Genomic DNA, 14,942 nt, shown 5'->3' with positions numbered 1-14,942 from the left:
TATAGTAAAAAATAAAGAAAAATCTGTGATGTATGTCCCCATAATGGAAAGAAAATATTATATTCCAAAAATCACATAAATTGATCAGGTAGCTTTATTTTTAAATAAGAAAACCAAATTTTATGCCTAACCAACTATCTTGTGGCACCCATTTTGAAAACAGGCTGAAGGAACAAGGGAGATAATTCCAAATAATGCGAACTTGCGATTTTAGAAAGCTGTTCTTAACATGGGAAGGGGTGGATTGGAAGAACTCAAATTTGCTTAAAAATGACTTTCTTTATAAAAATAAAACTACTTGATCAATTACGTGATTTTTGGAATATAATATTTTCTTTCTGTTACAGGTACATACATCATAAAAATTTTTCTTTATTTTTGTTTTTTAATATAGGGGGAATTCTGGGCAAGTACCATTAAATTCTTTATTAAAACAATTTTGGAAAATAAATCACAAAAACATTTTTTATTTTCATGTTTAAAATATTCATTTAAAAAAATTTTTTTTTAAAGTTCTGTTTTTTTTTCTCCAATTTTTTTTCTCCATTTTTTTTTTTTTTTTTTTTTTTTTTTTTTTTTTTACTTTTGCCATAGTATCACAAATGAACCAGAATACTTGACTTTTATTTTTAAAAATTTAATTCAAGCCAGAACTTGTTAATTGAGAGTTTAACATTTTCAAAATAATTTCTCAATTTCAGACACTCAAATAAGTCAGTCAATCCGTTACTAATAGTTAAGAAAATGACCATTATCTGTTATTGACTTCATGTATTTCGAAGACTTTAAATTGTGAATTAAAAATTAATTTCTGTATATTTATTTATTTACAGAATGTTATCCTCATCTTTATAATTGTTGTTTTACCACGTTTCGGCCAACTGTTCCTCTGATCTTCTTCAGGTGGTTGACCGTGACGGAACAGAAATGCTGAGTCTTTTAACTATATCTCCAGTAATTACTGCCTTCCATAGTTGTTGTTGTCTCACCACGTTTTGGCCAACTAATCCTTTGGCCTGCTTTGGATAGGAGTGAACCTGCTATCTATTATGCTATGAAACCCGTGGCGCAGTTGATGGAGGCATTGAGTCTCTATGCTTCCAGGTGAGTATTGTCTGAAAATAGCGGTTTCAATCTTACTTAAAGCAGGCCGGAGCATTAGTTGGTCAAAACGCTCAGCACAATGAGGAAATTATGAACAGAACTATTCTTGATTGCTTCCCTATTACATCAGTCACCTACTTTCCATGACCTCAAGATACCCTGATCAAGGGAGGGACTGAAGTGGGTTCTCAACCTTGCTTAAGGATCTCCCACAAACTAGCGGAGGGAAGGAGACACCTTACTTTTCCTTTGACAGTAATGCTATCCTACCACCCTATACAGCACCTAGTATTCCCAAGTGGTCACCCATCTGGTACTGGCCAGGCTCATCGTTGCTTAACTTTGGTGATCTGGCAAGAACTGGTGTGTCAATGTGATTATGCCGTATAAAATATTTCTAGATTGAATGAATATCAAAGCTTTTTTGTTTTATGTTTCTGAATTTTTTAGATGAGTAAAAACAATTTGGATTATTTGGATTATTCAGACTACTGTTCTCATCTTGAGTGTTATTTTCGCAATGTTTTGGACAATTTGACCTCTGACCTTCTTCAGATATATCTTGTCAAACTTTGGAATCTTTCTGTTGAACTCTAGGAATCTGTACGGAATTTCGAACTGTACACTTATTTAATCCATGCTCTTGTTCCATCAGCCATGACCAAGTAGAAGTCTTAAGTAATTCGCAATTTCATTCTTACTATTGTCTGTACTAAGATTGAACCTTCAACTTTCGGAAAAGTGCCACCTCCAACTGAATTTACCTAGTGCTTTATCCGTTATGCTGCAGGTCCTTTCATATGGTTTTGTTTTGATGGTAAACACGGGTTTTAAAGCAGCAAGAATGTTATACTTAAAACTAAAGCAACCATTTTTTTGCTGGTGAAATATGAGTCTGTTTACTATAAGATTGATTGGCCCTTGGCTTTTACATTTTTTTTTTTTTTTTTCATAGTTATTTAAAGTTAATGCGAAAATTGCAGCTGACCTATCGTATGGAACCTGCTGGAAGCCATGGAGTTTGGAGTCTTGATGATCACCAGTTTATTCCTTTTATTTGGGGAAGCGCTCAATTAATTGGTAAGGAGTACTTTTTTTAAAACATAGTAGCAGTAACAAAACTCATACGAGAGTATTTCTTTCTTCTATGAGAAAAAAATGATTTAATTTTCAAAGAAATGCCTGTAGATATTTTATTTCTTTTAATCCATTTAAGAAGTATTAAATGAAGAAACCATTTAAAAATCTGGTGCATCTTTGTTATAATAGAAAAAAATTGAAATATTGAATTTCAAGTAAAATCAATGGTATCTACTAGTGATGTGACGATGCCAGTACTTGCCAAGCTCCCGCTGGCACGTGGAGAAAGATTGAGGCTGAAGGTGGCTACATTGAATGTGGCCACCTTCAACCCCAATCACCGCCTTGATATAGGTCCGGAATTGGGAGCATACCTTTTCCACAGGTGTAAGCAGGAGCTTGGCAAATACTTGACAGATGGCAGCGATCAAGCTGGCTTTTGGTGTTGTGGGAGGTTATGTTGGTGATGTTCTCGTATGATCAATGAAGTAGTACAGCGGGTTCAGGTCAGGGAAGGAGGTGGGGGGGGGCTAGTGAGGGGTCCAAAGTCGTAGCACTCCTTCTGAAGCCAAGGCTGGGTCTCTTTGGACTTGTGGGCCAGGGCTGAGTCCTGCCGCCACACCCAGGGTCTGCCAGTGGCCACCTGATTGCACCAGGGGATCACCACACTCTTCATCACATCCAGATACACTTTGGTGTTGACTTTCAAACTGACTTCAAAGATGTGAGATGACATAATGTGGCTCTCACTTAAAACCACACTAAAGACCATAACCATGGCTGAAAACTTTGTTGAGCTGTACCCTCAAGTATTGAACTGTCCGGATTTGAATTTTGAGGATGCTGGCAATGGTCCTGTTGTCATAACTTGGATCGGTAGAAAGCATTAGTTGTACAGCGGCACATCTCTGATCTCGCTTGTTGAACATTGTGTTACTTTCAGACATGATAGAAGGCTCATATTGCTCTTGGGATTTGTACGCAACTGGCCAACTAGTAGATGGTTTGCAACAATAAAAGAAAACCGGTTTTTACCAAATGGAAATGGAATCATGTTGTCTTTTCTATGGCAGCAATTTTATCGTTCCACCCTATATATATGTTACAGTGTCAAACATTTACCCTTCATGAGAAGAATGAATCAGATCATGGAATTATTGGCATAGAAAAGCAATAAAGAAAAGCATTATCCTGCCTTGACAGAGTCCAAAATAAACTCTGTAGCCTTTTCTCTTCCTTGCAACCTCTTTCTCACAGGAGAGATGTTGTGAGTCTGTCTCTGCCTTATCGTTATTTTCATGGCAAGTGCTTGTCCCCCCCCCTCGCCAAACTTTCACGAGAAACATTTGTCTAGCTGAAAACACTATCAATAATTTCCCCCACTCTTTATCCGTGCCTAAACCTAAATGTAGATTCCATGAACAAAGCTTCTTTCTTAGAACTGCACACCTGCGGAACTCTCTTCTGTTTGCCTGCTTTCCAGCTGACTACAATATGGTTGTCTTCAAGTTCAACATAAACAAATTTACCGAATTTTCATTACTAACGATTACTATATTGTCCAATTGACTACTGTACACTCTTTAACCCTTATAAGTGGTGATGCCCATGTAAAAAAAAAAAAAAAAAAAAATATTTCTGATGGATTATTTATTTACATTATTTTTGCTTATCTCATATTTTAATCCATAATCCCAATTTTTCATCTGATGCTATAAGGTTGTTTAAAGAAAGAAAAAAGAAACAAGAACATAACCGCTTCGTGCATTTTAGGTCAGGAAGCCAGTATCTTCAGACAGCCTGATTTCTTATCACCAGGTTGATTACAATGAGTTTAGTGTTTTTGCGTTAAATAATCCAAAAAGAGTTGATATTGAGTAAAACAAACAGTAATTTTAAAAAGTGCTTCTTTGTTATTAGAGCAAAATTTAACTTTCGAGTAAAACCAATGTTATCTACTTAATTGTCATGCCGCAATAATGAACATATCCAAAATTTATGAAAAACGATAATGTAGAAAATTATTAATGAAAATAGTTTGCAAAAATTGTGATTTGCTAAAAAAAAAAAAATAGTTTGAATTTTAACAAGGGAGGTAATTATTTTCTAAAAACCTTGGGCCAATTTAACAAGACTCAGTTTTTGCAAATTGTCTTCAAAAATATTTCATTAATGATTAATTTTCTACCTTTGGCGAGCATGCACGGAAGCGCTCAAGAATTGTGCGTCAATGTCTTACTCTGGCCTACCTACATCGAAAATGAGTTCATCGAAGGCTTTTGAAAAAAGCAGTTACTAGAGTCCTGTAGCGAGTAACTGCTGATATTGTTCTGTGTTGTTTCGAGTTGTTTTGACTGAGTCATTCAGGAACGTGTTGTTTCAACAGAGTTGTTTGGGATCGTGTTGTGTCATTTCGAAATGTCTGGATTCCAATTGATGGAGGTGTTTGGGATCGTATCGTGTCATTTTGATGGCAATGTCTGGGTTCCAATTGATGGAGGTGATTGGGATCGTATCGGGTCATTTTGACGGAAATGTCTGGGTTCCAATTGATGGAGGTGATTGGGATCGTGTCAGGTCATTTTGACGGAAATGTCTGGGTTCTAATTGATGGAGGTGTTCGGGATCATGTTGGGTCATTTCGACGAAAATGTCTGGGTTCCAATTGATGGAGGTGTTCAGGTTCGTGTCGGGTCATTTTGATGGAAATGTCTGGGTTCTAATTGATGGAGGTGTTCAGGATTGTGTCTGGTCACGTGGATGAAATTGTTCGAGATTGTGCTGGAGTGTGTGGACATAATTGTTTGGGACTGCGTCAAGTCGTGTATAGAACATCGTTCGGTTTCCATTTCAAATCCAGTTGATTTGATGATTGTTGCAGTCATACTGCTGCATGTGATAATATTTTTTTGTCTCTTTTCCTTCGTGAAGCAACACTACCTTACTGTTTTTTATAATTTTGGAATATATTCATTATTGTGACATGACAATGAAGTAGATGTCGTGGGTTTTACTTGAAATTCAATATTTCTAATTTCGCTCTTATAAGGAAAAAGCACCTAAACAAAATTCTCTGCTTTTTGAGGATTATTACCTCCCCTTTTGCACTATTATTTAATTTATCTTTAAATTTAAATGTCTTTAATTTTTCTTTTCTCTCTAATTTTTTTATTCTTCCAGATCATCCCAGAATTTTGCCGAAGTCATTTGTTAAGGAAGAAATTTATGAACATTTTAGTCAAGATTACATTTTTTTAGCATGTATAAAATTTATCAATCAGGTAAGATTCAATTCTGAACAAAAAGAAAATTGGGTGTAAACAAAAATAATTAGGTATAAACAAAAGAAATTAGGTCTAAACAAAAAAAAATTAGGTATAAACAAAAAAAAATTAGGTGTAAACAAAAAATAATTCGGTGTAAACAAAAAAAATTAGGTGTAAACAAAAAAAATAAGGTATAAACAAAAAAATTAGGTATAAACAAAAACAAATTAGGTATAAACAAAAACAAATTAGGTATAAACAAAAACAAATTAGGTATAAACAAAACAAATTAGGTATAAACAAACAAATTAGGTATAAACAAAAACAAATTAGGTATAAACAAAACAAATTAGGTATAAACAAAAAAATTAGGTGTAAACAAAAAAAATTAGGTATAAGCAAAAAAAAAATTAGGTATAAACAAAAAAAAATTAGGTATAACCAAAAAAAACAAGATTGGGTAATGAAAGACTGAAAGAAAAATGTAATTTCAAACTTAAGCATGACATATTGATAAAAATGCTATTTCGATATTAAGCATGAACAGGCTGACAAAAAATGTTATTTCAAACTGACTAGCAACCACTGAACAGATACAAAGCCATTTAAAAACTTTTAAATTTATTTTTAGAAATTATTTAAAGATAAATACATTTAAGTAATAAAAAAAATAGTAAATATTGTAACGTTCATGATTTAACATCATCTAAATGATTACTGTGTTTGGTATGCAATACTAAATCATATCAAGTAAAGTGTGTCAGGTAAAGCGTTCAGCGTGTCACTCTGAAATGCATATTTCCCAAACTTTTCTGTTTGATGTAAAGCTACCAAACTTGCCATGTACTCACCATGGGAAAAAGGAAAGTTTTTACGGGTTACATCGCTCACTTACACCAACGGATGGGGGTCCCTTTGGACAAGTACACTAATTAGTGTTCATGTTTGTGTTAAAATAGATTCCCTACTGCTCCCTCATGTTATTTTTAAGTTTGAAGCTATCTCTTTACACCCACATCCCCTTTTTATAACCTTTCATGCTTTCATAAATCGGAGTTCATTTTTTGAAAACTCTTTTCTGAACTCCGTCAACAACAAGGACTTCTGCTAATATATATTTTTTTAAATGAATATTAACAATTTGATTTTTACCAAGAGATACTCATGTTTCGTGCTTACACAATCAGAAGTGTAAGAAGTGATAATGACCACCAGTCGTTTTGTGTGTGTGTGTATAATATATATGTATATATTACACACACACACACACACACACACACACATTTGAAAGTATGACGTAATTTTTCAAAGTTTACTATTGCTCAAGTTATTTATAAAAAATGATTGAAAGTAATTAGAAAAACATTTTTATAAAAATAAGATAATATTGTTTTGGAACTATAAAAAAAAAAGAAAAGTTTTCTTCATTTGTCTGTGACTTTCTTTTTTTTTTTTTTTATAACTTCAGGTAAAAACTGGACCTTTTCATGAACATTCCAACCAATTATGGAACATTGCTGGAGTCCTCAATTGGAATAAAGTCAATTCTGGTCTCATTAAAATGTACAGAGCTGAGGTAAGTCAAATGAAATTCATTCTATTTATTATTATTAATTTGCAACTGAAGACCTTTTGCAATATTTTTACAGCATGTGAAAATCCTATTCCAAGTAAAATAAATATCCTCACCAAAAATTAGGAAAAATTATCGAGCAAAATTTTAATTAAAGAAAAAAGTTTTTTGACTGTGCTAATTTTTCGCTATTCATTATTTCTTGATTAAATGACAGACTGACTTATCTCCCCCTGCTTTACAGGATTTCTGCTCTTATCATGGCAGATCAATGCAGTTAATTAAAAATTAACTGCATTGACCTAGCTCCCCTACGCCAAAAACACTACAGCATTAACAACATTAAAGATCTCTTTGAAAAAATAAATGAAAAAACAATTCTAAATTACTTGAAAGAGGTAAACCTCTCCTCCAAAGTATAAATCTACCAAAAAAAAAAAAAAAAACAAACTTTTCAACCCAAATCTCTTACAGACCTTCCTCCAATCTTACCTTGAAATACTGGAAAATAAAGAACACCTACCTTACTAAGACATCCAAAGAAAAAAAAAATGAACTTATTTGGCCTTAAATGACCATGCAGCTGTTGATAGGCCAATAAACTGAACAAACAAACAAACAAACATGGCAGATCAACAAAATACAATAGAACTCTGGGATACGGTGGCCCTAGGTTACATTTTTTTCAGGTTATTATAGTTTTAAAAGATTTTAAAGAGTGTTTTCAATAATTCTTAAAAAGACATGAAACTAATTTCAATAATCCTTCTATCGATCCAGTAGATATCCACCTGCTGATGCAATTCTCTACCTATATAAGAGCCAGGTACGTCCAAGGATGGAGTATTGCTGTCACATCTGGGCAGGAGCTGCTAGGAAGACCTTATCCTGCCTTGACAGAGTTCAGAATAGACTTCGTAGCCTAGTGAGAGATACCCTTTTCTCTTCCCTGCAACCTCTTTCTCACAGAAGAGACGTTGCGAGCCTGTCTCTGTTTTATCGTTATTTTCACGGTAATTGCTCATCTGAGCTCCAATCTGTGGTCCTCCCTCGCAAAACATTCACAAGAAACACTTGTCTGACTGAAAACACTATCAATAATTTCCCCCGCTCTTTATATGTGCCTAAACCTAAACGTAGATTCCATGAACAAAGTTTCTTTCTTAGAACTGCACACCTGTGCAACTGTCTTCCATTTGCCTGCTTTCCATCTTACTACAATATGGCCGTTTTCAAATCAAAATAAACAAGTTCTTGATGAGCCGTTCCCTTTAAGTAATCCAATTTACCAAATTTATATTTCTAATGATTATTATATTATCCTTTTGACCACTGTACACTCTTTAATCCTTATCCTCAAGTGGCCTCTGGGCCTTAATAAGTGGTGATTCCTTGTAAAAAATCATTCTTGATTAAAAAAAAAAAAAAAAAAGACAGAAAAAGAACAACTTTTCAGTGATTATTAAATAAAAAAGAATCAAAAAAGCGTAATAAAAAAAAAATACAGAACCCCAGGATACACTGGCCTTAAGATTTTTTTTTTCAGGTTACAATGTGGAATACAATGTTTTTCTGGCCCCTAATTATGGTATTTACCCCACCTTACGGTGTTCTTTATAATGTTATTTGCTAGCAAAAGTTTAATGAGAATATTAGTTTTATTATGATAAAAATCAATGGCTGACATTAACTTCGCAGGAACTGCGAAAACAAGGGATTTCAACAAAAAAAGTATATTATATACTGTATTTTGTTACTAATCTTTAATGCCGTATCCACAGTTCTACTGTACAATTAAACTAATTTTGGTGCAACTGCACTATAATAATAAAACTCGAAATTTTTTATATTGAATTTCAAGGTAAACCAATGGTCTCTATTTAATTGTCATGCTATAGCAATGAATATATCCGAATATTATGAAGAATGATGAGGTAGAAAAAAAAATGATTAAAGAAAACATTTTTGTGACACAAATTAGCGAGAATAAAATGTTCGGCTAAAAAAAACACTCCAGAGTTCCAAGTGAAGGTAAATAGTGTGCAACTATTGCTATTTTTTTTTTTTTTAATCAATTGTGTGTTGTCATAAATATGAGTTTACTTGCCTTGTTTTTAGCATAACCGAGTTACTTCCCTTATGTCATGTGTTTCCAAAAAATATGGCAAGGGTTTTTTACGATAAAGATTGAGGTACTTCTAACATGTCAATTAAGGAGATATCATCGCTTTTAGTTGAAATTGACACAAAAGGTCAATAGATACCATTGTTTTATTTTATTTATTTATTTTTTTTAATCAATCATTTTTTTTTCTGAATTTAACTATTACAGTATACTTGCAGCCTGATTTTTATTTTTAATTAAAATTCTACTTAGTAATTTTTTCTTAATTTTTGGGGTAGATATCTATTTTTGTTTGATATGTAAGTGTATCAAATAGTTTTTATCTTAACTTTTTTGTAACTGTGATTATCACTTGTACCCCATATTGTATACAATATGAAAAAAATTCAGTTCTTGGCCAGAATTTCCCTATATTAAAAAAAAAAAGAAATAAAAAAAATCTGTATTATGTACGTACCCATAATAAAACAATATCATATTCCAAAAATCACATAAATTGATCAAGTAGTTTTATTTTTATAAAGAAAATCATTTTTAAGTGATTAACGTGAATTTGTAGGCATTACAACATAAACCTTGCAAGTTTGAATTATCTCCTTTTTTTTTTTTTAAGATTGCTTTCAGAATGGCCCACAAGACTGCCGCTCTTCAGTTGCTCATATAATTTGATTTTCTTACTTGAAAATAAAACTATTTGATCGATTTACATGATTTTTGGAATATGATATTTTTATTTCACCACAGTTATGTACAGCATATGGATTTTTCTTTATTTTTGTTGTTTAATATAAGAGGTAATTCGGGACAAACAATATTTCTTATATGTATAAAATGTGGACAATAGAAATTTCTTTTTGAATTTTGAAAATCATTTCCATTTTAATGCATTCTCTGATCTATATATCTATAAAAGTGAGAATGTGTGTGTGTGTGGACAACTGTCAACCTATATACTCAACAAATTTTGATCTACAGACGTGAAATTTGGTATATATAGCGTATTCAGACATGTGGAAAACTTTTTAATTGGTTTTCATCTGGAAAAAAAGGGGCTGCTAAGGGGTCCAAATTGAAAAATTGATACTTGTGGGGTCATCAGATTTTTATCTGTTTGTCACCTGTTTCATGACCGCGCATGTGTGAATCGTTCACATGACAGGTTACTTATGTTAAGAATAAGTAGGTTTGAAAACCTTTTTTAAAGATATGTCAAGCTGGCCTAATGGTTATCATACTTGACTCACTGTCTTTAGGTTTTGGTTTCAATTTCATCTCTAGTAGTCTTTTTTTTATTACAAGAAAAAAGAATCATAATATTCACATGCACGTCTCAGTTTCTTTTTGTTGTTTTTTTACTTTTTTTTTTTTTTTTAAGGAATTTAATGTTATGTTTAATACCAGGCAATGCCGGATACATCTGCTAGTGTTCTAGAATGTAAAAATATAAAACATATATAAAGTAATGCCTCATAATTTTATTCTGGCTGAATGGATTAGAAGAGATTGCAAATTGCATTTTTATGATGACTGAACTTATGCATTCGTAACCTGAAAGTTTTGTTTCTTTGTTGAATATATTGATGGTGTCACACTCTAAGAAAGCAATCCTTGTCATTGACGTGTGTCAGAAGCAGATGCGTCATTGAATTCCTCCATGCAGAAAAAATTGAACTAATCAACATTCGCTGGTGTTTGTTGAACGTTGACAAAGTTAATGTCTGCACAGTTAAGAGATGGGTTCGTCGATTTCGGAGTGATGCCAAATGTGAATGACAAAATACACTCCCTGTAAAGCCACCACTTGCTAGAAAAAGTTTAATTAGAATATTAGTTTTATTATGATAAAAATCAATGGCTGACATTAACTTCGCAGGAACTGCGAAAGCAAGGGATTTCAACAATTCCTCTGTTTTTGGCGCTGTTCCGACTTCAGAAGGTTAGACACAACAGCAAAATATACAACTTTCTGTAAAAATTACGTTTACATATATAAAAAAATTATCTACTTGATCAAATTTTTCAAGTTTTTTATATATTGCTATTTTCAAAATGACAGGGGAAATTGAATTATCGGCCATTGATTTTTACTGTAATATCTATGCATTTAAAAAAAATTTTTTTTTAACTAATAGCAGACGTTCTACTTGGTCAAATTTCATCATTTTTGGATATATTACTATTTTTGTGATGAAAATTGTGGATGCAATATTGCCTTTGCTTAAAAGGACATATTTAAAAAATTTCTGCTTTAGTCTAACTGTAAACAAGCGTGAAAACTTTTGCAAGAGAAAGTAACGAACATATAACATGCTTGTATCATATTGTCATATTACTTGAAGTTGAAAAAAAACTTTAATGTGTCGTCTCTATATCAGATGCGGGTGAAATGTTGGTTATGGCAATACGAAATGACTTATTTTTCATTAAATTTTATCATTTACACAAAGATACATAGTTGTAACTCATTACAGTAATATGAATTGATTTTTAGTCGATTCTTGAATGTCAGATATGCACATTTGAAAAACTAAATTTCATATAGTTTGTATAGATTACAACATCCCTATACTACGTTTGTAACGCGACAGCCATTTTTTTTTTTTTTTTTTTTTTTTTTTTTTAAATCAAGATCACTTTTCATAAATCCTATCCTTTTATCTACTGGTACTTGGAAAACAAGGGAAATAAGATAGGATGATGATGATGATCTGACTTAAATCGTGAACTCCAAGTATAAAGCAAAATAATAGCTTGCTGTACAAGAGTTGCCTCCCTTGAACCGTTCACATAATTATTAAAAAAAAGTTTGAACGAAGGATTTCCAACCGTACAAATTTAACAATTGCCTTTTGCTTCATTGCCAAAAGTGAATATCATATTTCATTGCATTTTTAGATTTCTTTCAGGACATGATTATTAATCGATTTTTGCTTTTACAGTGATATATATTTTTTTTTCTGCCTACAAAAGAAAATCTATTTTTATTCCCCCTCTTCAGAAGGTTAGACACAAGGTCAAGTGGGTTATAGTCAGCTAATGTACTTCCTAATTTCCTGCATAGCACTACCAGAAGTAGTGGCAAGGCAAATCAGTCTCTTTTATTATTTTTCAGTATTTTTATTGTGAAGTGATTTATTGAAATAGAAGAAAAGGACATTGAAAAGCATGCAATACAATTTAACAAAATTATAAAAAGATAAAAATAATCTTTATTTGCACTTTTAATAATAAAAGTATTTTATTTGAAATTTTATAAGAATATGTTTATGAAATTGTAAATATTTAGTTTTTATAATATATAATGTATAAAAATAAGTTTTTATAATATATATAATAAATATATGTTTATGAAAGTATAAAAATATAATTATTGGAATTAAAATAACAAAATTTCAAACATCATAAAAATAAACATATCCAATACATTCTCAAAGTTTAAAAAGATTTGAAAGTGTTTTTAATAATTCTTAAAAAAAACATAAAACTAATTTCAATAATCCTTGATTTAAAAAAAGATTAAAAAAAAAAACAACAAAACTTTTAAATTATTATTAAATAAAAAAGAATAATAAAAAACGTAGTAAAAAAAAGAATAGTGTAGAACCCCAGAATACAGTGGCTCGAGGATGTGTTTTTTTTTTTTTTTTTTTTTTTTTTTTTTTTTCAGGTTATGATGTGGAATATGATGTTTTTCCGGACCCTGGTTACGGTATTTATCCTACCTTGCGGTGTTATTTATAATGTTAGTTGATTATATACATGTGCATTATGTACTGTATTTTGTTACTAATTTTTAATGCTGTATCCAGGGCTCTACTTATACATGCATCGGAGAGATATGTGCGAGAGAGAAAAAAAGTGAAGGAATTGATTTGCCACTTTCTGTAGTGTTATATGATGTTAGCTGACTATAACTGTTAAGTCTTAGTTTAATGAAAGCGGTTCTGTGGAACAAAATGGATTTGAACTTGACGTGTGTGAGAAACCAGTTGGCATCCTGCGAATGTTGGCTTTTTAAAAATTTCAGGTGACATAATATGGTTGACTAAATATGAATAAACAAATATGATTAGCATAAAAAAGTCCATTTGTTATTTTTCTGTTTTAATTTCTAATGTTTTTTTTTTTTTTTGTTTTGTTTATTTTCAGGTTCTTGATAAATTTCCGGTGATCCAACATTTCCTGTTTGGTTCTTTAATGAGTATTGAATCCATAGAATCCTGAATAATCTGAAGAAAAAAATGTCATGTGAATTGAAAACTTCTGAATCCATTCAAACCCACATTTGGTGCATTCAAAGATTTGTTCTCGGATCTCAAATATCAAATCTTTAACAAACTCCCTTCCCGCATTTTTTGTGTCAGTTTGGCAACAAAAAACATAGATTGTAAATAACAAATAAACCCATTTTTTTGTTTTTTAAACTTAAAATTGTTTTTTTTTTTTTTTCCAATTTGACAGAAAAGAAAAGAATCAAATGAAGAAATTATTTGGCACTTATGCAGAGAAGTTACCATGCTTTTTTTTTTTTCATAGTATTTTCAAGTTCAAGTTTTATTATCTTTTTTTTTTTTTAAATTAAATTGTTAGAATACAGAAGTACAGAATAGTTTCAACACACCCTCACTTCCCCATGTTATGAATGACTTTCTAAATGTTATTTCAACACTAACTTCACTGCATAAGTACCAATTATTCTTGTATAATGCGCACCATTATGAAGAGAAGTTATACTGTTTTTTTTTGTTTTTTTTTGTGGTATTTTTAAGTTTTACAATATCTTTTTTATTAAATTGTTTGGTGAAAGTACAGAATAGTTACAACACCGCCCCCTCCCCATGTTAAAAATGATTTTCTAAATAATGTTATTATTTCAACACTGCAACTTCTCTGTATGAGTACCAATTATTCTTGTATAATGCACAGTATAAACTTTTAAGCTACAAAATATGCTGGTGGGATAAGAAGTTACTAAATTAAAAGACATAAAATGCTTCAATCGGTTACAAACCTTAGGTTTAGCTACTTTACTCAAGAAGAGTGACGTGGAATTTAATTGAAACATTTTAAAATGTTTTCAAGAACCTTTCTATTGGATGTTTATTGATTAGACAGCTTCTCCAAACTATTAGGCTGTTGTATAAGTTCCCGCCTTTTTTTTAAAAGAAAATCAAAGAATTTTAACAGCAAAAGTAAGTTTGTGTGGGACCCAAGCTCCAAGTTTTTGTGTGAATCCCATCGACTGAAGATGGTGTGGAATTGTTGCAAAATCACACTTCATCTTTTCACCCGATTCTCTACATGTCTGATGGCCATCTTCCTTCAAAAGAACCCTGAGTTGGTCTTCGTCTATCTTGATTAGTCTTCCGGAATGAGGAGCATCACTGAGGTCAAAATTACCGTGTTTGAATCTGGTAAAATAATCATGAACAGTTCTCTCAGCTATAGCGTTTTCTCCATATACGGCACAAATATCCTTGGTTACTTCACTCGCTTTTTGATCTCAATTAAAGGCGAGAAGAAGTTGTCAAAAATGTGATTTTTTTTAATCTACTTGACAATCCATTTGACGGTTCTGAAAACGAGAAAAAATTATGAGCAAAAAACGATGACCATTATCTTGTAGAACAGAATATGTGCTTTCTAATGACACTTTGCCAAATATGAAAACATGTTTTAGAACAAAATTTTTTATGAAACGGTGTGAACTTATGCAACAATTTGATAAATCTAACACACAATTAGATTTTTTTGTTTAATAGAGTAATCTATTTAAAAAATTTTTTTTAATGAA

The 14,942-nt window shown here is 31.6% G+C and overlaps 1 protein-coding gene across 2 annotated transcripts in view; it reads left to right on the top strand.

Moving 5' to 3' along the window:
* Window positions 1-13,579, top strand: part of LOC145277033 (serine/threonine-protein phosphatase 2A activator-like) — an 80,462-nt gene extending 66,883 nt beyond the window's left edge. For both annotated transcript variants that reach the window (XM_080128660.1, XM_080128650.1), the window contains exons 7-10: window positions 2,060-2,184; window positions 5,365-5,465; window positions 6,919-7,026; window positions 13,298-13,579. In XM_080128660.1, the coding sequence (XP_079984786.1) occupies window positions 2,060-2,184; window positions 5,365-5,465; window positions 6,919-7,026; window positions 13,298-13,372 (409 nt within the window). In that variant the 3' untranslated portion in view covers window positions 13,373-13,579. The remainder of the gene's footprint in view (window positions 1-2,059; window positions 2,185-5,364; window positions 5,466-6,918; window positions 7,027-13,297) is intronic.
* The last annotated feature ends 1,363 nt before the right edge of the window (window positions 13,580-14,942 follow it).

Source organism: Euprymna scolopes, chromosome 1 (genome assembly GCF_053919585.1).
Source record: "Euprymna scolopes isolate OS-2025 chromosome 1, ASM5391958v1, whole genome shotgun sequence".
Taxonomy (NCBI): domain Eukaryota; kingdom Metazoa; phylum Mollusca; class Cephalopoda; order Sepiida; family Sepiolidae; genus Euprymna; species Euprymna scolopes.
The sequence above is the reverse complement of the archived record's forward strand: the minus strand, read 5'-3'. Positions and strand labels throughout refer to the sequence as shown.